We start from the raw sequence: 27,379 nt of genomic DNA, 5'->3' as shown, positions 1-27,379 counted from the left end.
CGCGTGCGCGTGTTTTGACAGGAAGTCCTGTGTGTCGCTGCCATAAATAAAGCAGACTACTTTATTTGTTTTGAGTCAATGCTACACACACTTTATTAGTCAGTAGGACAACACACAACCCGGGACACGACATGAACGTTTGAGGTTTTTTTTTTTTTGTTTGTTTGTTTTTTTTGTCTTGCACGTGCGCGACAAAGCTCGCTCCTGCGAGATGGCTTACAATTCGTTAGTTACCCTTGTTGAAAATTCTCATTATTTCAATGACTTACTCAAGTAATTACATTTGATTACATTTTGATACTCCTCTTAATTTTGAATTATTGCATCAGCAGGAACCTTGGATGTTTCCTACAAAAAAGTGGATCATTATTTTGGAATTACCCACATATTTGTTCTTTAAACAAATAATAAACTGATCACAAAACATGATGAAATGTAAAGAAATCATTAAAAATGGGTTTGTTGCATTCAATGTGGAAAACCACTATACCATACCATGTTGACCTAATGACAAATGTGCACAATTTCGACACTATCGCTTCATATGACAACCAAATACGGGAATGTTCCATAAAAAAGTATAAAGATGTTAGTGTTCAAAAGTCAAAGTTATTGAATGTGCTCAACTCTGAGTCGAACATTTTCAAAATGTCAAACTAACAGATTGCGCGACAAGGTGGCGCTTGGAGGTCATACTGGGAAAAAAGGTGATGTTTGAGACTACGGCAGAATGGCACATGCCCAGAGGGAGCGAATCACAAGCGTGGACTTTACCAAATATTTTTCATATGTAAAATTGTGATCATGGAAATTTCATTTAATGAGACACTTTCTCCCAGTAATGTAATGATCACAATGAGTTCTATTATGTACGTAATTAGATTTCATGGAATGAGTTCCTGCCAACACTGCGCACACACGTATGCAGAGCGCAACTTAGTGCGTGGCGCCGGCCGTGCTGACGAGGTGCACTAAAGGCTCTCACGTGCACAAAAACTCTCACACTTACCCAAAAACTCACGTGGCTAAAATCCTTCCATTCACAACAAAAACAAGATGTCAGTTGTTTCGGAGCGTATGCAAGATTTTTGGGTGTGAGAGTTTGTTTGGCTGTATGTGTGAGTTTTGGGGTGTAAATGTGTGTTTTTGGGTGTACATGAGAGGTTTGTTAGAGGGAGTTTGTTTGGCTGTATAGTGTTATATATATATATATATATATATATATATATATATATATAATTATTTTTTTGGTGTGCGTGAGAGAGATTTGTTCGTGTGATTTTTTATTTTTTTGTGAGAGATTTGTTGGGTGAGACTTTTGGTGAGTGTGTGAGTTTTTGGGTGTGTATGAGAGCCAAATGTTATTTTCGGCCTAACCCTGATACACGGCTGTTGCAAGCGCAACTTTGCAAGTAGCACCCGCAAACTTTTTGTATCTGGTGCGCCCAACTTAGTCAGCGAATCTGAATCTGGAAACATACTCCGTGTATTTGGCAGAGTCACTCGCTGTGCGTCTGGCTTCACGTATCTTGCAAGCGTGAGTTTAAAGTTGTGTGTGCGACATAAAAAACAAAAAACAAAAAAAACTGTTCAGGTGGTCTCCCGGGGTCCATAGGAAAATGTCAAGAAGCCAAATAAATACAACAAACACCAACTAGCACACCAAGACGCGAGTGTCAATCTTCACATAATGTGACGCGTGTTGATGACATCACACACTTGATGCCACACGTGGAAACAAAAACAGCGGGGCCAGGACGCTACAGGAAGTGAGTAACAGGAAGTACGCAGCGGCATACGGAAAGTCGTCTGAGCATTTATTCCACAGATATGAATAGGCAGATATGACACGCCCCTTTTGATATGCGTGCCGACGGCGACGCTAAGCTAGGAGGTCAAAGTCCTGGCGACTGGGAGTAACCTTTCACAGGTAAAAATATTTCTGGGTCTTTTTTTTTTTTTGTATTGATAGCACACACTTTGCCGTTGACAAAAACGTAAACCTCATGAAAATCGGTTGTGAAACGTGAAAGTTACGACTTAATGTCAACGTTTGTGCATTGCCTTTGATGGGAACGTCGCCCCCGCCAACATGTCCGCCATGTAGCCACGTCGCTTAGCCAGGATGCTACAGGGTGTTGGCATTTGTGTTTTGTCTTCGTATCTGTGGTTTGTTCCAAACACATCTTTGGATATATGCGCGCAAACGACGTTCCGCTGCGGCCGGAGAGGTTTACAAGGAGGTTCCCGATTGGCCGACCAGTAAGTAAACAACAACGGCAACGTTGATGTCAAGAGAAGAAGACCAGAAGCCTCTCCAGTGCAGTTCATTAATTGTTAGCTCATTAATTATTTGTTAATTGTTTGACCCTCGTCTGCTCATCACGCAGCTAACGAGCTGGGCGCTAGCTAGCTAACAATTGCAACGGCGGTTGACACAGAATCAACTCCTCAGTGATTCAGTTTGGCTTTCTGCGAAAAAAGATTTTTGAACTCCAACATTTAGCTGAGGATTTGTTATCTTAACTTAGGCTTTGCTTTGGGGTTTCGACACGGGAAATGAGTCACACACTCTCGTTTCCACACACCAGCTTGCAGAAAGGAGACTTATGTGCTAACGCGTACCTTAGCATGAGCATTTGCTTGCATAGCTTAGTATTTGCTAGCTTGACTTAACATTTGCTTTTTGTTTCGGACGGAGGAAATGTCCTATCTGCCAGTCTGGTACGTGCTGTCGTTTTCACACAACAGCTTGCAGAAAGGCATCTTACATGCTAACGTATACCTTTGCATTAGCATTTGCTACCTTAGCTTAGCATTTGCTATTTGTTTTGGACGCAGGAAGTGACACGTCCACCAGCTCATTTTCCAACATTGCCGTGTGATCCCAAACAAACGGCGTGCACGTGTTCAAGGCGGGAAAAGGATTTTGGTAGAAAGCGCGGAATGTGTTGAAAGTTTCCGGAAAGACGGTGACGGGCGGCCGTGCCATCGCGTTGCGCCGCCAAGTCCCGGAGGGAAGATGGTGGACGGGAACGTGCGCCGCATTCACACTCACGTTCCAGATCCAAAGCGGGCATCTTTTGCTCCCGTAATCGTCCGAGTTCATCAAAGGCGCCGGGCGGGCGAAGCGGGCGCCGGGTTTTCATAGCGACGTGGACTGTTTGATGCTGTGGAAGCTGACCCGCGAGGGCGACGTGGGGATGGACATGGCCTGGGTCATCCGGGCCCGGATGGAGTGCTGCTCCTGCCAGCGGTGGAAGCGCTTCCTGGCGGCCGAGCGCACCTGAAGGCCACGCACGCACGCACGCACACACACCGCACATGTATGCACACAAACACACACACAGCATACACACCGTGCACACAGCATGCACACATACATAAAGAACACAAACACAACATACACACAACACACATTCGTGCATTTCACACACAGACACAAACACAACACGCACACAGACATGCAAACACACAAATAAACACAGACACAGGAGACACAAACACACACAAAGACACAAACAGAGCACACACACCATGCACACAGACATCCACAAAATACACACAACACACACGCAGACGCAGGAAAAAAAAAACACAATGTGTGAAATCTTTGTGACAATTTTGTACTTGAGTTGTGTTGTGTCGGTATCTGCGTGCGTTGTGTTGGAGGTGGTAACCATGGCGACCTGATGCCGTACACTACATCATCGGAACGCCGATTAAAAATCGTCAAATCGATGAACGCTCCCCACGCACGTGCCCAAATCCAATCCCTGTTGTTCGCCTGTCGGCTGACATTTTTGTTCTCTGAGGCCGACGTTAGCAAACACGTCGGGACGGCCCTCGCCGTTTCCGCGCCGCACCTTCAACCGACGAGGAGGACGTTCATCCGTCTCATTCCGTGTGCAAACACGGAATCGATATCCTGCGGCCGCCGGCAATCAAGCGGCTTCCTGACGGGACGTCCGTTCTCGTTCTTCCTTTTAGCGGCCGGCGGTCGGCATGGCGACCGCATCGTCGCAGGAATGAAATTTGATGACGCTCGCTGGACGGCCAAACTCCACACGCCACCTTGTGCGTGGGTGTGTGTGCGTGTCACATATATGGGTGGTGTGTTTATTGCGAGCATATGTGTGTGTCGCACGCACGTGTGTGTGTTGTGTGCCTTTGCATCATGCGCATGTGTGCGTGTGAGTCAAATGTGTGTCATGCATGTTTGTGTCACGTGTATATGTAGTGTGTGTGATGTGCATGTTACTGTATGTCGTATGTGTGTCGCCTGTGTATGTTTGTCACGTGCACGTGTGTAGGGTGTGTCGTGCACGTGTGTGTCAGTTGGACACGTGTGCTTGAGGAATGTGTATTCATGTTTTGCGTGTGCTGCGTGTGTCACGTATGCATGTCATATGTGTTGTGTGAATGTGCGTGTTGCACGTGTGTGTGTCGCACGCGTTTGTATGTGTGCGTCTTCTGTGTCTATGCTGTGTGTGTGTTTTATGCATGTGTGTCTCTGTGAGTCGTATGTGCATTTTGTATGGTGTGTGTGTGCGCGCGTGTGTGTTGCACACATGGGTACGCCTGTATGTAGTATGTGTGTGTAACGTGTATTTGTCTTGTGTGTGTGTGCTATGTGTGTGTGTTTCACACATAAATGTCGTGTGTGTTGTATGTGCATGTGTATGTATGGAGAGCGTGTGAATGTGAATGTGTGTATTGCCTGCATCTATGCCCATTTTGTGCGTTGAGGGTGTGTGTTCTGTGTGTATCGCGCGTGCGTGCCCGTCCAGGTCACGTGACTGCTTTGTTAGACCCAGTTGCAATGTCAGCGACGGAGTTGTGTTGTGTCCGGTCGTCATGGTAACGCATCCCGCAATGTGGCAGAGGAGGCGGGACTTAGCCTACCTCACTGTTCAGGAAGCAGTAAAAGACGGACACGAAGAACCCCTGCGGGACAGACGCACCAAAACCACAAAAGTCAGCACGCTCCAGACGGAAATTGTCCGAATGTCGTGCGAATGTATTCGCCTCATGTCGTCCAAAGGCCGTCCGAAAGGCGTCCGAAAGTTGTCCTTATGTCCTGCGGACGTGGCCGCGGGCGCTGGTGGGTGTGGGTGTGGGTGTGGGTGTGGGTCTCACCTGGAAGGATTCCAGGAAGGAGTTGAAGTAGATGAAGACCAGCTGCGAGATCTCGTCCTCGCCGGGATTGACAAAGAATAGCATGTAGGTGATCCCCAGAAGGGGGAGGAGCACCAACGTGGCCTTCACCGCTTTCCTGGACACACAAACGCTCAGTGAGCGCCGGCCGACGGCAGCCCGCGCCCTTCGGGCGACCGGTCTACCTGTACTGAATGGTCTCTGAGGTGGTGGACGCTCGCAGTTTGGTCATCAGGATCCTGACGATGTTGAAGAGGAAGATGAAGTTGATCTGAAACACGCACACACATTCTGCAAATATTCTGCTGGCAAACGGAGGATCCGAGAGTATCGCAGCAGTACACGCCGAAACATCACAAAAGATTCCGCAAATCACCCTTGTGGCCAAGGTCAGCCCGGATGCGGCCTGTCGAGGATCGCGTCCTCGGCGACGTCGTGGTCAATGGAAGAGGATTCATTAGCATCTCATTTGAATTCGTCAAGCTCCTCGGCGAGGTTCTGCCACGTTTTCGAACCCGCAGCGTTTTTCCCGAGAGGCTAGCCAACGTTCTGCAATGTTCCGCAACGTTCCCCAACGTTCTGCAATGTTACCCAACGTTCTGCAATGTTGAACAACATTCCCCAATGTTCTGCAACCTTCCCCAACGTTCCCCAACGTTCTGCAATGTTCCGCAACGTTCCCCAACGTTCTGCAATGTTGAACAACATTCCCCAATGTTCTGCAACCTTCCCCAACGTTCCCCAATGCTCTGCAACGTTCCCCAACGTTCTGCAATGTTGAACAACATTCCCCAATGTTCTGCAACCTTCCCCAACGTTCTGCAATGTTCCCCAACGTTCTGCAATGTTGAACAACATTCCCCAATGTTCTGCAACCTTCCCCAACGTTCCCCAATGCTCTGCAACGTTCCCCAACGTTCTGCAATGTTCCCCAACGTTCTGCAATGTTGAACAACATTCCCCAATGTTCTGCAACCTTCCCCAACGTTCCCCAATGCTCTGCAACGTTCCCCAACGTTCTGCAATGTTACCCAACATTCTGCAATGTTGAACAACATTCCCCAACGTTCTGCAATGTTGAACAACATTCCCCAATGTTCTGCAACCTTCCCCAACGTTCCCCAATGCTCCGCAACGTTCCCCAACGTTGTGCTGATCCGTGGTTTTGTGGACTTTTGCTTTGTTTTGCTCAGATTTCGTTTGTTTTCATGTTAGGTCTTGTCTTCCCTTGACCCTCATCTCGCCTTGTGTGCTTCTTAGGTTTTCGTCCCCACCTGTTCTCGTCAGCCCCGTTCCTTGTGTCGACCATTCAGCTCTCGTCCACTTGTTTGTATTTACTTCCCTGGTTTCTTTCAGGGCGGCACGGCGACCGACCGGTTAGAGCCTCGGTCTCACAGTTCCGAAGACCCGGGTTCAATCCCCGGTCCCGCCTGTGTGGAGTTTGCATGTTCTCGCCGTGCCCGCGTGGCTTTTCGCCGGGCACTCCGCTTTCCTCCCGCGTCCCCAAAAACATGCATGCGAGGTTCATTGACAACTCTAAATTGCCCGTAGGTGCGAATGGCTGTTTGTTTGTATGTGCCCTGCGATTGGCCGGCGACCAGTTCCGGGTGTGCCCCGCCTCCTGCCCGATGACAGCCGGGATAGGCTCCGGCACGCCCGCGACCCTCGTGAGGAGAAGCGCGACAGAAAATGGATGGACGCTTTCTTTCGGTCTGTGTTTGCAAACGTCCTTGTCGTGACATGTTTCACGTCATGCGAGTCTATCCCTCGTCTTTCTTGATTTTTGGAATGTTCATGTATTTTTAAAATTTTTGGGATTACTTTTTGTAATCTTATTCCAGTACTTTTTGTTTTGCCTTAGCCTAATAAGTATTATGAAGTTATTGCTCCTGTTGCCCTGCCTTGACTGTAAACCGAATGGTCCTACAGAGCACCCAAATGGTTGTTGTGCTTTTGGGTACGATTGAGCACACACGGGCTAGGTACTATTTGCAAACCATTCTGGTAGTGAAGCAGTTCCCGTATTCCTGCAAGTCAGTCGCAGAACCGTTAGGGTACTATGCGGAACCTTCATTTTGCATTTTTCTCCACAGCCAAAACCCTCATCACTGAAAAACGTTCCTGAATGCACCGGCAACGTTCCACCACTTGAGTTAGTGAGCTGTACTCGTACATTCACAAGTCATGTTTTTTTTCACGGTGTCTTTGACTTCATTGACCAACTGGAACCTTCGCTGATGTTTGACCGGCTAGCAGTCAGCTAAAGTGGAACGCTAACGTAGCTTACTTGGCTTTTCCGGGTTTTAGCGTGCTTTTTGGCTCTTTGAATCAAATTCAGATCTCGCCGCGCGACACCCGAGAAAGTGGGCGCGGCTTTCGGCTTGCTGCGTTTGCAGCTTTTCACACAAAAGTAGCTTTTCTTTCCAAAAAAACACGCTAATGTTCAAAATATTGTAGTATAGAAATTAAAGAAGTAAATACTTCATTCAATAAATAGAAAGGATGTGTCATTAAGTGTTGAATTATTCAGTATTTAATTATTTCAATATTTATTCATTTGAGTATTTATTTAATTATCCATCTCGCCGGTATGCGGGCGCCTCTCGCCCAGCTGACTCTGGGCGAGAGGCGGGGCTACACCCTGAACTGGTCGCCAGCCAATGGCAGGGCACAAGTCGACAAACAACCACTCACATTCGCCATTTAGAGTCTTCAATTAACCTTTTTGGGATGCGGGAGGAAACCGGAGTACCCGGAGAAAAGCCACGCGGGCACAGAGAAAACACGCAAACGCCGCACAGGCGGAGCCGGATTTGAACCCGCAGCATCACAACTGTGAGGCAGATGTGCTAACCACTCGTCCGCCGTGCCCGTTTATTGAATTATTTTGATATTTACTTGACTTGATTTGATTTTGGCCCTTCTATTCCTTCTTAGTCGTGTGCTTTCATTTCGGAGTACAAAGAGACGTTGAACGACATGAAGTTCATTTTTGGGAATGGAAAAATCGGGGTTTCGTCCGACTTCTTATCGGTAGTCGAAGGCGACGGACGAGCGTTCGCAGTCCCGTGCGAACCGTCACCAAGGCGAAACAGAACTTTCAAAAGCAACTCACCACCAGAACCAGAATCATGGGACCCTGGTAGATGTAGTCCGTGTAGACGCCCGCTCGCTTCCCGAACCAGCACCTGGCCGCAGGACAGGACACACGTCACCATGGTAACCGCACTCGACTTGATCCTGGCTCGCTATTGGTTGCTTTTCACAAAGTCCAGCGGTACCTTGACTTGCACGTTTCAATCATTCCGCGAGCACGCTAAAAAAACTACTCGGCCACAGTGGACCCCCCCCCAACCCCCCCCCCCCCCCCCGCCATTTGTGGGGCACCAGGCTCGACCGCGAATAGCGAAAATTCACGGATCATTGATCCACATACAATAGCTTTTCTTAACACCCCAAAATTATTCAATAAGCGGGAAAAGACCGCCAATAAGCCTTTTCCACAAAAACGGAGATTGGTTCCCCCGCCCCCAAAAAAGGCAGACCGCGAACGTGCGGGAGACGCATTCATTACCCCGTTTAGAGCCACTGAAAATCTGTTCTTTTTCCAAAAAAAAAAACAAAAACACTGCAATAGATACAAGCTCAATACATTATCGTAGAGAAAATTGTAAAAAAAGAAGCATAATAACGACGTAGTATTCATGTTGAGTGTTTGCCTTTAAGGGGCGTTGCCTAGTGAGCGACATCAGGAGCGAGTGTTCCCATTTGATCCGAATGCGTTTGACTGCGTGTGGTTACGGTTCGTCGTCTTTAGCGTGCCGAGCCGTTTTTTTTCCCGCGTCGCTCGCGCGGGAAGGTCGTAACCCGAAGCCTTGTAACTTGAAAAAGCGCCAGGAGTCAAGTCGCAATGTGTTTGCGTCCGTGGGTGAAAATGGCGCGCGGCGGCCGGAAGGCAAAACTGACTTCTCGTTGTCGTAGTAGAGCTTCCCGACGGCCCAGGCCACGATGATGGGGAGCGGGATACCTGGCGGGTGGAGACAAGACGAGGCCGTTTATTGCCGCTGCGCACGTGCGCCGCCGACGCGTTGCAGTCAAATACAGACAAGAAAATCAAACTTACAATCAAAGATCGACAGTAACGCAGGAAGATAACGAATAGAATTGTGCTCTATGTACTCTAGCAGAACTTCCACAGTTTTTCAAGCACATGAAATATTGCACACACATTAGAATTTGGGGAATTTGTCAAAGGTCAGACTTTGGAGGACGTGTCACTTAAATGTGTGCTCATGGCTTTTGGAGGGGAAAAAAACTCTTTAGTAAACACAAAAGAGGGGCCATTGGGGTCGGGTGCAGTGCGAGCCGGGCGGCTACAGAAGTTGGCTCTAGGGACGCGGAATGTCACCTCTCTGGCAGGGAAGGAGCCCCGAGCTGGTGCGCCAGGTCGAGAAGTTCCGACGAGATATAGTCGGGCTCGGGCTCGGGCTCGGGCTCTGGTACCGGTCCTCTCGAGAGGGGTCGGACTCTCTTCCGGTCCGGAGTTGCCCGCGGCGAGCAGGTGCGGGTATACTTATTGCCCCCCCCGGCTCGGCGCCCGTACGTTGGGGTTCACCCCGGTGGACGAGAGGGTAGCCTCCCTCCGCCTTCGGGCGGGGGGGACGGATCCTGACTGTTCAGAGTACCCGCCCTTTTTGGAGTCCTTGGAGGGGGTGCCGGAGAAGCGTTCCCGCTGGGGACTCCGTCGTTCTGCTGGGTGACTTCAATGCTCACGCGGGCAATGACAACAGTGAGACCTGGAAGTCCCCGACACCGGCGGTGAGCTGGAGAAGGAGTCCTATCGGGCCATTTTGGCCTGTGGGACTCCCGAGGCAGCCGATGGGTACCGGCTGGCCAATCGGAATGCAGCTCTGGTGGTCGCTGAAGCAAAAACTCGGCTCTCAATTTACCGGTCGCGCTACGTTCCTCCCCTCTCCTACGGTCACGAGCTGCGGATCCCGGAGACAAGCGGGCGAAATGAGTTTCCTCCGCAGGGTGTCCGAGCTCGCCCTTAGAGATACCGTGAGAAGCTCGGTCGTGCGGGAGGATCTCAGAGGAGAGGCGCTGATCCTCCGCATCGAGAGGAGCCAGATGAGGTGGCCGGGGCATCCGTTTAGGATGCCTCCCGGACGCCTCCCCAGTGAAGTGTTCCGGGCACGGGACACGCCGGAGAGACCTGTGAACGCCTCGGGACCCCCCCGGAAGAGCTGGAGGAAGTGGCTGGGGAGAGGGAAGTCCGGGCGTCCCTGCTCAAGCTACTGACCCCGCGACCCGACCTCGGATACGCGGTAGAAAATGGACGGATGCGTGGATCACATTTACGGCGGAATCCAGCAAATTCCGAAGGGTTCACGACTGCTTCCGATGACAAATTGCCTATGCTACGATATGCCGAGCTAAGCTAAGCTAAGCTAAGCAACGACAACAACCAGGTGCCATGGGACCTTCAAAGACGGGCCCCGTGGTCTGAGTGTGTGTGTGTGTGTGTGTGTGTGTTTGTTTTTGTGGGCACGTGCGTACACCATCCGATGCAGATAAACATCCACTTGCGCAGTTTGTCCGTGGAGTACGTGAGCACGATGGCCGTATGCAGGTAGCAGCCTTCGCCGAACATCCAGAAGAAGTTGGTGGAGTGGAAATAGTTAAAGGAAGCCGTCACCAGGCGGCACCACACCTTCCAAATAAAACAGGCTGACATAAACCTCTGCGCTCGAGCTCGATGTGGAAAAAAGTCAAATACAAAATGAAATCAATAGATTCGAAAAAAAGCGCAAACGTGAACGGAAAAGAGTCGATTTCAGGAAGGTTGACTTTTGCGGAACTCACCACGTTGCTCTCGTGCACTTGCGGACTCATGGTGAGCTGCACTACGAACCACGTGGCGTTCCTCAGGATGAAGGCGCTGATCAGGTTCCAGTGGATGATGTTCCTCAGGCAGCGGATGCTCCTGCCGCACCGCAAGCAAACTCGTAAAACCTTACTCCCGATGCCTCTGCCAAGTTTTGCTCATAACACCTCAAGCGGTTTTTTGACCTGATCACCCACGTATTTATTTTTGGGTTTTTTACCCGATCCCCCGATTATTCTTATTAGTTTTTTTGTTTTTACCAAAATCCCCGTCTTATTTACATTTTTTCATGCCGATTAGTCACAGATTTTCCCGTTTCGTGAGCCCGACCACAAACAGCCGCTGTTTGTATAAATAACTGGAATTTGTTCATTCATTTGTTCCAGTTGGTTATGTATGATAACAACAAGGAAATAGCACTGTATATATATATATATATATATATATATATATATATATTTTTTTTTTTTTTTTTAGGTGATACAGTACTTGGTGTAAAAGGGTTGAGAACCACGGCTTTAGTATTTTTCACTTTGAATGTGTGTGGCTTGAAAAGGTGAGAGTTAGCCAATGAGAGCGCAGAGTTGGCTGTCAGTTAAGTGGCGAAGTATCAGCCAATTAGCATCCGTCCGTCAGTTTGCTACTTGTTGATTTTGTGAGCGTTTGTTCAATAAGCAGGCGTTTCCATCTTCCCTCTATCCAAACCACCTGTGACGGATTCCAATTCATTGTAACGACGCTATACTCCGTTAGCTAACGATGTTGACTTTAGCGATGTTGACGTGCGGTCGCATCAGCCACTTCAGAGACGCGTCGCATTTGATCTTCTTTTTTTGATCCCAAACTTTGGCCGCTGTGCTTCTTACAGACTCGCCTTTTTTGTCCACGTGGAAAAAAGATCTCTGTGAAATCTCGTGACATAGCGAAAATTAGATGTTTCAAAATCTGCGAAAAAAAGTGCGGCGCTGGCGTGGCGTCAGTGCATCAGGAACGCCGTCGTCGCAAAGGGATTGCGAAGGCGGAGGATTTTCCGGAACCATCTCGGTCCGGCCGACGCAAACGCACATTTCGTCACCTTCGATGAAGCTAACACGCTAACATGGTCTTGGATTGTGGACGGAAAAACCCAGATTCAAACGGGGAACTTTCAATTGTGGGGCAGACGTGCCGACCACTAGGATGGCGGCGCCACCGACGACAAATTCATTTGAGCGTTTCCGAATGTTCCCGTCACGTGACCTTCGGCTATTTTGTGGAGCTTTTGCCTCATTTTGCCCCTCCCCCCGAGGGTCACGGCTCACCCCCAACACGACTTGTGCATAAACGTGCTCCTGTCAAGCGCTTTTCTTTTTCTCACTCGCGCTTTTCGCACTCTCGGGGCCACGAGGTCTGCAAGTCTTTCTCGGATCAACGGCCGCCGCCACATTTCTGCGTGCGCGCGTTGCCACCCTTGCCCCCACCGCCCATCTGCGCCCCCCGTCCCATTTTGTCTCCTCCTCACGCGGTGGCATCAAAGTGTTTCGATTGTCTTCACGTATTCTCCTCACACGCGGCAATGTGTCCCACTTGGCGTTCTGTAACCGAACGCTTTGGAATAAGAGGCGGGATGAGGGGGGGGGGGGGGGGGGGGGGGGGGGGGGCGGCGGATTATCCTGCTCACCTCAAACACAGGAAGAGGAAGAAGGCCACCAGCAGCGCCAGCATGGAGATGGCGTGACCCAGGAAGTTGATGATCACCGCCATCTGGTAGTGCATCTTGGCCTTCTTCTGCAAAGCATCATCATCATCATCATCATCGTCATCCTTATTATCGTTACTATTATGGGCTGCCTGATACGGATATTTTAAGCTCGGCGCCGATGACGATATTTGGCAGAGTAAAATTACAATCAATTCATTGGACAATTAATCCAAAAATATATCCATCCATCCATTTTCCGTTGCGCTTCTCCTCATGCGGGTCGCGGGCGTGCTGGAGCTATCTTCGGGCGAGAGGCGGGGTACGCCCTGAACCGGTCGCCAGCCAATCGCAGGGCACATAGAAACAAACAACCATTCGCGCTCACATTCACACCGACGGGCAATTTCGAGTCTTCAGTCAACCTAGCGTGTGGGGGGGGGAAAAAAAAATATATATATATATACTAAAGAAGTAACTTCTTTTTTGGTCCTTTAACACTTTCAACAGTAAAGATATGACTTTGATTGAACATTGAACTGTTTTATAAGACTTTGTCCTTTCGTATTTGTTTAACTTTACAACAGAGAGAAATCATTTTTTTGTTTTTCTATGTACGTTTGAATGTCATTATTTTTGTCTCAATTAAATCGACAAAAATCCAATGATTTTATTTATTTTAATTTTTTTTTTTTGTGGCCAATTTGGAAAGGGTTGATATCGGCCAATCAATCAGTCCGGTCTTAATAATTAATTTCGTGATTACTATTAGTGTTGCCCGCTTTTTTGCGATTTATTTTGGGAACCAATCCTCCGTGAAAGTGACTTGAGGAGTTTCATTAGTACTTCCTTGGCACCATCTAGTGGCATATACTCTATAGGCAATTTAGTTTTGCGGCTTTTCGTCATGGCAATTTGCAGCAATTGCGTGATTAATATTTCATTTGCACGCCCGGGCAGGAGGGAGTGCTGTGAGCCAATCGGAAGGCTGAAGACAGGTCACAAAAGCAACAACGCGAATGGCAGAAAATGGCTGGTGACCAGTCTGTTGTTCACCCATTCATTGCCTAGCGACCAGTCCATTGTTTTCTTATATACTGGCGACCAGTCCCCAGAGAAATGAGGACAAACGCAGCAGAAAATGATTGGATGACAGATTTTTTTTTTTTTCTCGGAGCAAGGCCTGAGCGGGACCGGCGGCGGGATTTACGTGACCTCCTGGCATGTGCGTCGGGATTAAAATCTTTTATCCGCACGCACGCACGCACCTGCCCACATCCCATAATCAGCTGCTGCATGGCCAAATCACCATGGCGATGAGTTGACGCACGCGCAATCTCTCGGGCTGCGTTGGGCTCCCTCCACGTGAGCGCTATTTGTTGTCATCAGCGCATCCCACAATTCGTCACCAACCAATAGTCAACATGTCATCAAAAAAATACAAAATGCTTTCTTGTCTCTCTCGTAGGCTGAAATTTACTTCAAAACTAAACAAATATAATTACACGTTGTATATTTAAAACAACTGAACGATATGGGCTCACGAACTGCTAGCTTCATGCTAACATACAATGGAAAATACCATTGACATGCTAACGGTTAGCATTGATAGTTGCATTGTTAAGAGCTTTCGAATATTGAATATATAACACATCTAAGACGGATAATCTAAGAATTCTCACAGACATATATTCTTTATCCTCTACGGAAAACAAAAATGACCGCAACTTACTGAGTAGAAGAAGAAGTCTCTACTTGGTTTGTGTCTGCATGACTGTTGAGTGTTGCGGTGCCCCCCAGTTGCCAAGGCGACACACCAGAAGGTCAATTAAAACATGACGCCTAAACTGATTCAGTCTTTCCATTCGATGGAATTAATGTTATTCGTTCATCTTTTGATAAAGTACAGTATTACAGAGTGCTATTTTCCTTGTTAAAAAGAAAAAAACCCAAATTTGAGATTTTGAGATTTGAAATTTGTTTTCAGATACAAGCGTGTTCAGGGAAGGGAAAAAAAACAACAACCAAGTTTCTCAAGGCAGCGCCGTGTCATGATTCGGGAATCTTCGATGAATCGGTTTAGCCTGAACGTCAACTATATGAAAATGCGGCCATGTAAAGTGTTTAGGGAGCGTTCGCAAACATTCATCATTCCCGAATCGCGACAAAAGAAATTTGAGTGGACATTTTAGGAAGTAACTAGGTCCACTAGGTAAACTCTGGATATAGCGAATGAGGGAACGATTCCCTAGACCCCCACGGAGAATATTCCGGAGCTGCCTTCGTCAGGACGGCGAGCAGATGGCGAAGTTCGGCAACCGATCGCGATGACGTCACATGCGCGCGTCCCCGTCGACGAAAAGCAAAAAGCGGGCCGCGGCGGCAAAAACGCAACTTTTGCCCGCTCGGTCGGTGGGAAAGGAAGAACAAAAAAAAAAGAGGGAAGACGATTTGACGCCGGCTCACCTCCTGGTGCAGGATGGCCGTGCACATGGAGTAGTTGCCCTTCGCCGCCCACGTCCCGTTGGACAGACACTTCCTGTACACGCTGTCTACACGCACACACACGCCGCCACATTGGGACACTCGTGAAAATGGCAAATTTACACACACGTAAACAAACACACACATGCGCACACTCCCGTTAGCACACGCTTGCCACAAAATTTTCCCCAAAATACCAACACACACACACACTTCCGTTTGCTCACATATACTGCAAAAGTGACATTCTCCAAAATTAGAACATTCATTTATCTTTTATTCAATTTACTAACACACACACACACACACACACAAAACAAGCACACGCAGACACATAAACAAATATACATTGAATCAACTATTCCATTACCATTCTCACACACACAAACAGAAAGACACATGAACACGTTAGCACACACACGCTGCAAAAGTGAAACATTTCTGAAAACGACGACGTTCATTTTTTTATTCCATTTACAGACACACAAAAACAAACACACATGCACGTAATACACACAAACATACACGTCACACCGATGTGTCGTATTCCCCAAAATGACAACACGAATTTGCTTTGTTTGTGTGTCTGTGTGTGCGTGTGTGTGACCTTTTAGCATGGGAACTCTCATTAGTCTTCTTCACGCCGTTAATGTCAACAGCAGCGCACACACTAACATCATGTGTGTCGGCTGCCTTTTGTGTGCGTGTTGCGTTCATTTGTTTGTGTGTGGTTGTACACGTGTGTGTGTGTGTGTGTGTGGTTTTTGGTGGCTTGGTCTTAAAAGATGCCAAGACGCTTCTGAAGGCGGGTCCCTATGAAAATGAAGCTGGCGTCACAACTTAGAGCGTTACAACCGTACAAATTGACAAGTGTACGACTTTACAGTGTTCGAACTTTGCAGCCTTGCAACTTTGCAACTGTGCAAATTTACAACATGACAGCGTTCGAACTTTATGACTTTACAACATTACGACTGTACGGCTTCCCAACTTTACAAATGTACCTCTTTACCGAGTAACAACTTTGCAACTTTCCAACTAAATAATAGAATAGCGACACAGCGCCGAGTGGGGAAACGTCATCGCACGTGAAGATGAGCCGAAGTTGGCAAATCCCGACCCGAGATCGCGACCCGCCGCCTCCGCGCACGTTCGGCAGCACCGACGTGACCTTCGTGACTCGGAAGCTTGTTCGAGACTCCTCCGCGGCGACTTCACGCCGTCTTCTTCGTTTCGTGACTCCACGCAGTGACTTGTGTCAAGAAGTCGCCATGCTGCAGCTTGATTTAGAATAACTTTTATAACTTTGGTGTACGACAAAAATGGAGGTTCTACATTAGTGCCAAACTCAACTCAACTTTATTTCTACAGTACTTTCACAACAAAAGATATACACTCAAAAGAAATATGCACGCACACACATCCCAACAGAATAGACCACAAATAAAAATGTGTCAAATTTTGCAGTGATTTGATATTGTAACTTGATAGTGACTCATTTCAATGACTCGATGCAGCGACTCGTTTGAATGATTTGATGCGGTGAATTATTTCTATGATTCTATAAAATGACTCGATGCAGTGACTCGACTCGATGCAGTGACTTATTTCCATGTGTCAATACGGTGACGCGATGAAGTAACCCGACGCAGTGAGCCGACGTAGCCGATTAATGCGGCGACTGGACTGAGTGACTCGTGCACTGACTTATTTCAATGATTGGAAGCAGTGACTCTGCACTTATTGTAGTGATTTCAATGCAGTGGCTCGATGCAGTGACTCAACACGGTGACAAATCTATGATTCAATGCAGTGACTTATTTCTATGATTGAATAGAGCGACCGGAAGCGGTGGCTCAACGCAGTGACTCCGTGTCGCCCCTTAATCGAGAGACTTGATTCAATGACTTATTCAATCGAGGGGCCTACCGGTAGCAAGTCAATGCAGTGACTCAATGCGGTGTCTTGATGCAAATGTTTGGAAGCACGCCAAGAGACAGCGGAGCCCGAGGGCGCCAACGTGCGAACGGCGGGCGGGCGGGCTAAAAATAGCGACGCGGCGCCGAATGGGGAAATGTCATCTCACGTCAAGATTAGCCGCATCACGCTCGAGTCCCCAAAGCCCGAACCGATATCGCGACCCGCAATCTCCACGCCAACGTGACCTCCGGCCGACCGGGAAGCTCGTTTGAGATTCCGCCGCAGCAGCGCTCGCTGGGGCCGTCGAGCGCCGAACTCAGACGTCAGCGGCTGCCAAGCGACCGCTCTCTTAAGCGAAGGCTCAGCCAGGAGTCCTATTAGCATCCCGCCTCATATTTCAGGGCTCGTCCGCGACCTTTGTCGGTGGCGAGCGGGTGCTAAATCCTCGAGCGGGATGCGGAACATCCGACGCCGACTCGCTCGCGTCCTTCCTGTCCGCTAATTAGGTTTCCGGGAAAAGGATTTCAGCGCCTCAGTGCGATTGACGTGTCGGGTAACCGTGGCAACCCAAGACCGCGCGCAAGCGACTCCAGCAATGCAAACGTGGGAGCAAACAATCGGCGCTCGCTCGATAAAAAGCGACTCCACATAGCGACTGTCTCGAGGCGGGGACTCGATCGATAAACTCAAACGCGGCGGGTTATCGCATTCGTTCTAAAGGCAGCGTCTTCGTGCAGTGACTCGATACACTGACTAACATCGATAATTCTATGCAGTGACTCGATGTAGCAACTTGATTGAATGCAGGGGCTCGTCTGTGATTGGATGCGGCGCTTTGATGCGCTCACTCCGTGCAGTGACTTACCTGAATAATTTGACGCAGTGACTTATCTCCACGGTTCTGTTGTGTCTCGATGTAGCGACTCCATGTATCAAGTCAATGCGAAAAGAGTGCCTTCATGCAGCACAGTGACTCACCTCAAGATTTCACGCAGGGCGCTAATGCGGTGACTTATCTATGCAGTGATTGATGTCAGGACTTCTCTCAGTGACTTCTCAACTATCGAATCCAGTGTCTCCATGCATGCGGTAACTTCCCGTAGCCGCGCGCGGCTGTCCGGTGCTTTTGTGCGCCGCGTGTAGTCACCGGCACGGCCACGACTGAGAATTCCCACAACGGCGGGTGAAACGAAACCTGTAAACAGGTTTTCTGCTACTTTGGAAGCAGACGACTGAGACGTTCCGCAACGCAAACACAGACAAGTGATGTTTGCCTTTGGGCCAAAAGAGGAAAGTGGAGCACATTCCCACAGCACTGAAGGGAACTGCATGTGTGTGCATGTGTGTGTGTGCGTGCGTGCGTGTTAGTTGGATAACAAGCTCCGATTCCCACCGCACTGCGTGAGTGCGTGTGCGCTGCACGCTGGTCGGGAGGCTTGTTCGTCGGAGAACAATTCCCCCAAAGCCCCCCCGACACACACACATGCATGCACACACGCCTCCATCTTGACTTCCACAAGTCAGCATGGTGGGGGGGTTGGTGGTTTTGCTGAGGAAGGAGGGGAGTGGGAGCGGGGGGGGGGGGGGGGGGGGGGGGGGGCTGTACATCCAGCAAGTTGCCTCTGGAGACCAGCAAGTGAAAACAGGGGGGTTGGTTTTGCTTTAGCTGTGTGGGTATGAGCGTGTGTGTGTGTGTGGGTGTGGGGGGGCGCCACTGACAGCTGTCACATGCAGGCTGGACACGCCCACCGGATGTCGTTTGACGGCACGCCTCACACGTTGGCACACATTAGCACCGTCAGCACATGTTAGGGCGGATGTTTTGTTCTGGAAGATTTTAGATGGGGTTTATTTAGCTTGTTCGAAAATGTGTTAAAATACTGTTGAATATTCTAGAAGGTTTTAGAAAGTGATACGATGTTATAGAATTTTGTAATATGTTTGTTTTCAGTTATCAGTGTCGTGTCGTGTGTCCAAAGAGGATCTCCCTCGAAAGAAAGAAGAGCAAAAAGTCAATGAAACCGAATCTGTGGAAGAAACAAACAGACAAACAAAAGACGTTAAGTCCAGGATTTGTCGGGGTCTAATTTTGGAAATCCAGCCTGTTTCCAGCGGGATGATTCATGGAACATATTCACCCATACAATGGATGAGATATTTTTAGAGGGAAACACTTTATCGGGGATCATGTCTTCTCCTCGTCATTCTCCATCTTCTTCTTCCGCTCGTGCTCATTCCCACTTTCCAATAGTCCTTTGGCCAAGTTAGTGGTCCTGGCATTGTTCAAGGTCATCCAATGACTCTTGGACCTTTTGATGACTTTCAAAAAAAAAAAAAAAAAAGGTTTCCATGATGATGGGAATGATTTGTTTGACCATGGCAACCACAACATCCCGACAAAAAAGAAAAAAAACAAATCCTGATTTCAACTTCCCAACCGAACATTCCCGACGGGAAAATCCCAACTACAACATTTCAACTTTCAGAACCAAATAAAACGTTCCTGGAAGTGTGTCTGTGTGCGCGTGTTTGTGTGTATGCACGAGTGAGGACGAGCTAGCAAGGTCACCAACGTGACAAACGTTGACAGCAGCGCTATAAAAAAAGATGGCAAAGGGAGTCATGTGACCTGGCGGCTGAGCTCATTAAATATTCAGGTAGGATGAATAATTAAATGCTGTTTAAAAATAGAGCACTAAAGTATACTTTACAATCAATAACGTCCACAGGGCAACTATCAATATTCCGCAGTGTCACCTTTTGTCATCCTTACCAACAAGTTGGTAAGGATGACCTTGTTGCCCAACACGGGAACACAAATAACATTAGCCACGCTAGTGAACAAGCTAACATACAATATTAGTCACACAAGTGAACATGCTAAGTAATAAAACACAGTACCTAACATACTAACACAGCATTCGCCAACCTGGTAAAAATGTTAACACTCAGTAAAAGCCACACTTACAGCACGCTAACCCAAATAACATTTAGCCATTCAGGCAACATGCTAACACACAGTAGCCACACTGGTCGACATGCTAACAGATATATTAGCCGTGCTGGCGAGCACGCTAACATACAACATGAGCCACACTAGTGAACATGCTCGGAAATGTAAAACATTAGCCACACTTTCAACACGCTAACACAAATAACATTAGCCACGCTGCAGAACACGCTGACATCACAACATCAAGACAATCGGGCAGCTCTTTGTCCCAATTCGTCACCTTGCCGTCCCAAACGGGTCGGGCTGACGATCTTAAATCGTAAACGTGTTCAATATTTAAAAATAAAGAACTAAATACATATTTTTTGTGTTCACGTCTCGAGAGTGACGTGGAACGGAATGTAGCCAATCAAGAAGCGACCTGACTGAGGAGCAAGGAAGCCACCGCAAATCAAAACAAACCCGTCTTCCCTGATGTCGTATTTAGTTGAAGTGGGTTGGGCAAACGGCAAAAAGGGTTTTTCTTTTATGAGACACCGCCATTCTACAACACTCCCGCCTCCAATCCCTTCGGCGACAATCAGGAAACTTTCCTGTCAAACCAGGCCTTCAAAATAAAAGCATAGCAGTAAAATAACACGCTTCAAACACCCGAACCACAAAGTCCAGTGGACGTCAGAAGTGGAGGACCATCTCGTGCGGCTGTGGGAAGCCTGAGAGTGCTTATTTAACGTCTGCGCCAAGTTTTTTTTTTTTCTCTTTGAGTTTTGTATTTTTCCATTTCCTCCTCTCGCGTGCCCTCTGCGACCTTGCGTTTTTAGGTTTCTTCAGAAGAAGAACTTTCTTCTTCTTCGCTTTTGTTAGATCACGTTTGATTACAGGAGATTTCTGTCTTGGCAGACTGAATTCAAGATCGGTGGTGGAACAGAATCTTTATGAGTGTGGTGTTATTATCAGAGCACAACACACACAATACGACCAAAACCATTGAATGCCCAATTTGTTTTTCTTCATGTGAGGGCGCTGGAACAGATAAAAAAATATATTTTACGATTTGATAAATCCTTACGCGGGTACCAGGCCTGAGCCCCGCCGGTCGACACGTACAGTACACGAACGGTAAACCCTCGTTTATCGCGTGGATTATGTTCCAGAAAACCCAGCAGTAAATGAAATCTGTGACATGGCGACTAAATATTTCCATATATATTTATGTTTCATAAATACCATGCACTTTAGAGAGCGGCGCAGGTATTTTATTTGTCTACTTGAAGTCGCCATCCACACAAAGAACACAAGCGCACGCCTACGAAGCAGGCGCTGCTTGAATGACTCGAACAACAGCCCGAGCAAACAAACCATTTGTACCGTTCCTCGCACTCACGGTCCTGGCAATGTCGTCGGCCAAAAGTATTATGACTACCCAGAATTCATTGCGGTGATGTTTTAATCTACAGTACTGTAATTGTAGAAAAACTAAGCTAAACGTTGCTCTTTACTTGTATTTGTTCCGCGGCACGGCGGACGACTGGTTAGCACATCAGTTCTGAGGTTGTGGGTTCAAATCCAGCCTAGCCTGTGTGGAGTTTGCAGGTTCTCCCCGTGCCCGCGTGGCTTTTCTCCGGGCACTTCGGTCTCCTCCCGCATCCCAAAAACACGCGTGGTAGGTTGACTGAAGACTCTAAATTGCCCGTAGGTGTGAATGTGAGAGCGAATGGTTGTTTGTTTCTATGTGCACTGCGATTGGCTGGCGACCAATTCAGGGTGTACCCCGCCTCTCGCCCGAAGTTTGCTGGGATAGGCTCCAGCACGCCCGCGACCCTTGTGAGGATAAAGCGGTACAGAAAATGGAAGTGGTTCTTTGTTCCTAGTCGCCATGAGTGTGTTCTTTAGCTATTGGTCGGGCTCAGGTTGGCGTTCCATTCAACTCTGACTGTGGCTTTTGTTTTACACGAATATGGTACTCAGTGAGGTTTCTTCATCTGCTAAGAACATTAGCTCAATTGACCTTCCGCTGCCACGCTGAAATCAATTGGCCAATCAAGTTGACTGTGTGACATATCCGCAGGTGAGTTATTGCACTAACACTGCCCGATAAACCAAATCCGTAATAAGTGAACCGCAGTATGGGGACGGGACGGGGGGGGGGGGATTACTGGCCACATTAGCCACGCTTTCAACATGCTAACACAAATAACATTAGGCACGCTTTGTGTTTGTGCGTCGCCGTTAGCATCCCGTTAGCCGTTAGCCTCCTCCTATTTGATGAGATTGATGTTGACGTTTTTCTCAAATGTTAGCACGAGGAAATAGCGACACATACGCTACTTAGCGGCCTTGTTTGCACACTCCTCTGCCAACTTGACGATGACGCTTTTGTCTCTGCATTCAAATTAGAATGCTCATGCAAATTTGTGAAAACAAACGCGCCGGAGCCCGAGGGAGCAACTCCACTCCATTTTAGATTCTTCTTTTTTTTTTCCATCTTTTGTCTTTGCTGCCAGTGGCAAGATGGCGCATTCAGTCCATGTGGATGGCGTGTGGATGCAAGTAAAGATGCTGTGTCGATGGCATGTTGATAGAGCGTAGGTGTGTGAAGGACAGACTGCGTGTAGGTCGTGTGTTGGTGGCATGTATGTTTTATGGCGTGTTGCCCACGTGTACATAATGTGCGGAAGGTGTATCGATGGCATGTAGACGGTGTAAAGATTTTGTGTAGGTTTTGTGCAGCTGGCGCGTTGCCGTTGCGTGGAAGCAGATAGTGTGTAGCTAGCGTGTTGCTATCGCGTGGATGAAGGCAGTGTGCGGCTAGCTCGTAGTTGGCGTGTGGCTGCGGCGTTCTTACTGGTGGTGTTGTATCTGACGCCGTAGAACATCTCGGGACAAGGTCTGGCCACCACGCGGGCGGCGGGGCTGCGAGGCCAGCAGGTGCCGATGCCGTCCAGGGACGCCTCGCAGAACGCGTCTGCCGCGCCTGCCGCGCGACACACAAACAGGAAGTGGCGTTGACCGGCTTTCGCGTGCGCTTCCTGCGTGTCTTTGATGTTGCTCCCTCACCGCTCGGCTGGACGCTCGCGTTGGTCTGCGTCAGCGTCTCGTTCCAGGAGGACGACAGCGATTGGACTGAAAACACAAACGGCAGCTCAAATGGGTGTGCGTGCGTGCGTGCGTGCGTGCATTTCTTCCATATCCTCGATATCCAGTTTAGTGATTAAGACAATTCAGTGCACTAGTGGAACTGGTCTTATTAGTAATGTTCCTTTCCACATTAGTTCCACTTTTGGCCGACTAGTACGCAATGAAACCTTACTAGTAAACTACTGTTCTGATCTAGTAACACGAGTAGGCATGTATCACGCGCTTGTAGCCTCTTCGACCATACTACCAGCACCAATTTGCCCACTCCTAGTGTTGTCTCACTAGTAACATGTAGTTGTCCCACTAGTATGCCAATGTTGTGTTACTAGTGTGCAGAAATGTCATACAATACTGGAAAAAACATTTACAAGTGCTTCGTAGTCGTTCTGTACTAGTGTGTCTTGGTCATGTGCTTAAATGTCTTACTAACCGTATTGAGGACAAAGAGCGTACTAGTACATGCACCTTAAGCTGGATATCAGTAAAAGCGAATAAATGCTCAAACGGCTTTCCATGATGTGTGAGTGTATGTGTGTCTGTAACTGTGTGTGTGTGTGTGTGTGTGTGTGTGTTTAAGGGCAACAATAAGCGGTGGTGACAGAGGTCCCGCGGCCATACAAGCACCACTACGGCAAACATGAACGTGTCCCCGGGCTTCGCCGTTCTTGCTCTGACAACTTGGGAGCCTTTGGAGCACTGAGACCAGACCTGAGGGGGCGGGGGACGCAACCGGGGGGGAACGCCGCCTGGTTGCTAAACTTAAACACTCTTTGAGCTGTCCAAAGCAATTAAAGTCACATATTTATGAATTATTTTTAACAACACGTCAGCTCGGGTGCTCATTTGTCCCTTTATTTGTTTGGCGACGTTCATTCACTAATGATGATGATGACTAAATGATTCATTTATTCATTAATGATGATGACGAAGTCATTCATGAATTCATTGATGATGATAGCAAGCCATTTATTGATGAGCGTCATTCGCTAGCATTCTACAAGCAAACATCGGCAGCTTTGGAATTGTCTGATTGAAATTACGAGATGAGACCACACAACTAGGACTTTATAGTGCACGCACGCGCACACACACACACACACATGTACTGGTCACCTGAACACAATATTTGCTGCTTTCAGCACAAATCAAACTTTGCTGGAAGTGTGCGTGTGCTTGTGCATGTGAATGCGTGTGCAACAACATCACAACTAAAACTTCTCAATTAAATATTTGGACCGGAATATCTTGACAGGAGCATTTTGTGTGCGTGCATGTTTGTGTGTGTGTGTGTGTACTTGTATAACGTCAAACCTGTAAGACGTCAGGTCACCGAGAAACTAATATTGGATTCCTGTAATCAGTGATGTCATCATCATTGACGCGCATGCGTGCGTGTTGACTTACGTGAGGTGTCGGCAGCCGTGACGAGGACGGCGTCGCACGTCAAATCGGCCCGAGAGGCCGGCGGCAGGAAGGCGAAGAAGGCGGCGCACATCTGCAGAAACACGCAAACGTCACCCGAACGTCGCCTAAACGTTACACGAACGTCACGGAAACGTTACGCGAACGTCGATGTTACATCGTGGTGGGAGGTCAGGGCCTGCTCTGCCAGCCTAAACATTATCATAAGCACTGACCGACATTTACTCCTTCATCCTAAGCCTTCTGATGAATTTTTTTGTACACATTAACGCATAAGACAGATAATGACATCCAAAGAAACATTTCCCCCCCCCCCCCCCCCAAAAAAAAAACAGCCGATTTTTGCCGCTTTTTCGCTCTTTTGTAAAGTTCAAACAAAATACGAAAGAAGAAAGTGTTGTCAATTTGTGGTCTCACTCGTGAATATCGATTGTGAATGACGTACGTACTCCAGTTGCATGCTGCATTGGTTTTGCTTAGTATGACTTTGACTAAGTGGATGACGGTCCAGCGAGCAAATGCGTGGCGTGCCACTGGTCAACAGGGATGACGTCATCACGTGATGACATCATCAAAACATGCTATGACATCTTGTCAATGTCATGTGAATTATCGCCTTCACATATTAGTGACCTTGTAGCGTGATACATAGGTCACGTGTCACATTACGTTACACACACAAACGCGCGCACACACACGTTTTTCCCAACGAGATAGCAGCTGCGACTTTGCTTTCATTCGCTTTCATCTCAGATCGCTTTGGTGCCGCCTGGATGAGCGGACAGAAAAAATGGAAAATCCAGAGCGGAACCTCACAACTAGAACGTCCCGACGAGAGCGTCCCCACGAGAACATCCGATGAGAACATCCCCGTGGGAACATCCCCATGAGAGCATCCCAACGAGAACATCCCAATGAAAACATTCCCTTGAGAACATCCCGACGACAACATCCCCACAAGAATATCGCAACGAGAACATACCGACGTGAATTTCCCCGCAAGAACATGCCAATGAAAACATCCCCACGAAAATCTCCCACAGAGAACATTTCAAGGAGAACATCCTGATGAGAACATCCCGACAAGAACATCTCCACGAGAACATTCCTGTGAGAACATCCCCGTGAGAACATCCCGACGAGAGCATACCCACAAGAACATCTCCACGAGAACATCGCAACGAGAAAATCCCCGCGAGAACATCCTAAGTGACAACTAAGTGTGACGACAAGTCTTCTTGAGCAGAAAATCCCAAATGGAACATTCCAACTACAACGTCTCAACTACAGAACCCCCGAACATCCCGAAAACAAATCCAACTGAAGCTTCGGACTGGAAGAGGCCGACTCCACTATCCTGACGAAAACCTCAATGGGAATATGCCAACCGTGACGTTCTCCTTTTCTACACTTTGGCCGCGGTGGCCCCCTGACAGGGAAAAGCCAAAACACACGGCTTGACTTTTTGTCTCATTTTCTACAAATTTCTCATGACAAAACAAAAACCCTAAGCCCTTTTTTTGAATCATTATTATTATTATTAATATATATATATATATATTTTTTTTTTTTTTGGGAAAATCTAACTCAGACAGGTCGTCATTGCAAATGTTCAGTTCCTACTTTTCTGGCCACATGCAGTTTGTTCGAATGAAATCATTCGAATCCCATTCGTCGCCTGTTTCTTCTGGTGTGCCCCAGGGCTCTGTCTCGGGCCCCTTCCTCTTCATCACCTACATGCTACCTTCAACTTTTCGACGTTCACAGTTACGCGGATGACACCCAGCTGCAGCTCTCCCCCTACCCTTTCGGCACTCTTCCTCCTTCCTACCTGAATGAACTCTGACCTCAAACGCTGGTTCGCATCCAACTTTCTACAAGCCAACAGTTATGAAACCGAAACCCAAATCCTACTTACAGGTCCACCTGAGCCGAAATGGAGTTTTTCCATTCCACTTGATAATTCCTCCCCTCAGGTTGAGAGTCTGGTTTCTCTTCCCGACGGACCGCCTATCCCAGCTGACTTTGGGTGAGGGGCGGGGTTACACTCTGGACTGGTCGCCGGCCAATGTCAGGGCACATATCGACGAACGCGCATTCACACCTACGCACAATTTGTTTGTCTTCGATGAAGCGAACATGTTTTGGAAGTGCGGGAGGAAGCACGAAAATCCACGAAAGCACTGACTTCTGCGGGCGAGCGTGCAAACTCCATACCCGAAGGCCAGACTGGAACCCAGAACCTCAGAGCTGTGAGCCGAGCGAACTCGCCGCTCGTTGGCCTCGCCGGCAAGAGCGATTGCAAATGTTGAAGCGTCGCATTGACAAACGGGAAGATGACAAGCAATCAATGAGTTTTGGGGAATGTCGGAAAAGAACTCACCTGGAGGACAAACATTTTCCCCTCACATCCTCCTCGCAGGAAGAAGAAAAGAGAAGAAGAAAAAGAAGAGAGGCTCTTGCGCTCATGGAGGAGCGAGTGTTGCGTTCACGGGAGGTGGAGTGTTGTCGTTGTGTGCGACTGGCGGCGCTCGCTCCCCCTCTTCCCCCTCTTCCTCCTCTTCCTCCTCGTCCTCCTCGTCTTCTTCTTGCCCTTCTGCCGGTGTGTGTGACGACGAGTCCACGGCGCTTACGCACATGCAGCTCGCTCGCGGTCACGCGCCGGCGGGACGCGGACGCGCGCGTCGACGCTCCGCCCACCCCGCGAAAGGCGACCTCGCGATTGCGGGAAAGGTGAGCG

General features: G+C 48.3%; 2 protein-coding genes across 9 annotated transcripts in view; one reads left to right on the top strand and one right to left on the bottom strand.

The window, feature by feature from the left end:
• LOC133469130 (protein FAM171A2) overlaps nt 1–27,379 on the top strand; it is a 58,773-nt gene that overhangs the window by 12,465 nt on the left and 18,929 nt on the right. The gene's annotated exons all lie outside the window — the stretch shown is intronic.
• On the bottom strand, nt 48–27,379 carry LOC133469140 (corticotropin-releasing factor receptor 1-like). 6 transcript variants are annotated; one of them, XM_061755840.1, is made up of 14 exons: nt 27,023–27,374; nt 24,622–24,712; nt 23,137–23,202; nt 22,925–23,053; nt 15,189–15,274; nt 12,705–12,811; nt 11,023–11,143; nt 10,717–10,870; nt 9,124–9,184; nt 8,273–8,345; nt 5,343–5,428; nt 5,140–5,275; nt 4,906–4,947; nt 2,999–3,286 (listed from the first exon to the last, which is right to left on the bottom strand). In XM_061755840.1, exons 1-14 carry the CDS (start codon nt 27,035–27,037, stop codon nt 3,146–3,148), a joined length of 1,308 nt encoding a protein of 435 aa, XP_061611824.1. In that variant the 5' UTR covers nt 27,038–27,374; the 3' UTR covers nt 2,999–3,145. The 6 variants fall into 6 exon arrangements, with proteins under 6 accessions (XP_061611823.1, XP_061611826.1, XP_061611828.1 ...); XM_061755843.1 differs by having other exon boundaries at nt 3,148–3,286; nt 5,343–5,396; nt 27,023–27,379; XM_061755839.1 differs by lacking the exon at nt 4,906–4,947 and having other exon boundaries at nt 48–3,286; nt 5,343–5,396; nt 27,023–27,378.

The sequence above is a fragment of the Phyllopteryx taeniolatus genome, chromosome 19 (assembly GCF_024500385.1).
Source record: "Phyllopteryx taeniolatus isolate TA_2022b chromosome 19, UOR_Ptae_1.2, whole genome shotgun sequence".
NCBI lineage: Eukaryota > Metazoa > Chordata > Actinopteri > Syngnathiformes > Syngnathidae > Phyllopteryx > Phyllopteryx taeniolatus.
This window is presented reverse-complemented; position numbering and strand designations above follow the sequence as displayed.

Coding starts and splice junctions, on each gene's coding strand:
- LOC133469140 (XM_061755839.1), bottom strand. Junction 15,275..22,924: donor CGTCAGATACAACACCACCA/GTAAGAACGCCG, acceptor GTGTGCGTGTAG/ACAGCGTGTACAGGAAGTGT. Junction 10,871..11,022: donor AAGTGCACGAGAGCAACGTG/GTGAGTTCCGCA, acceptor TTTATTTGGAAG/GTGTGGTGCCGCCTGGTGAC.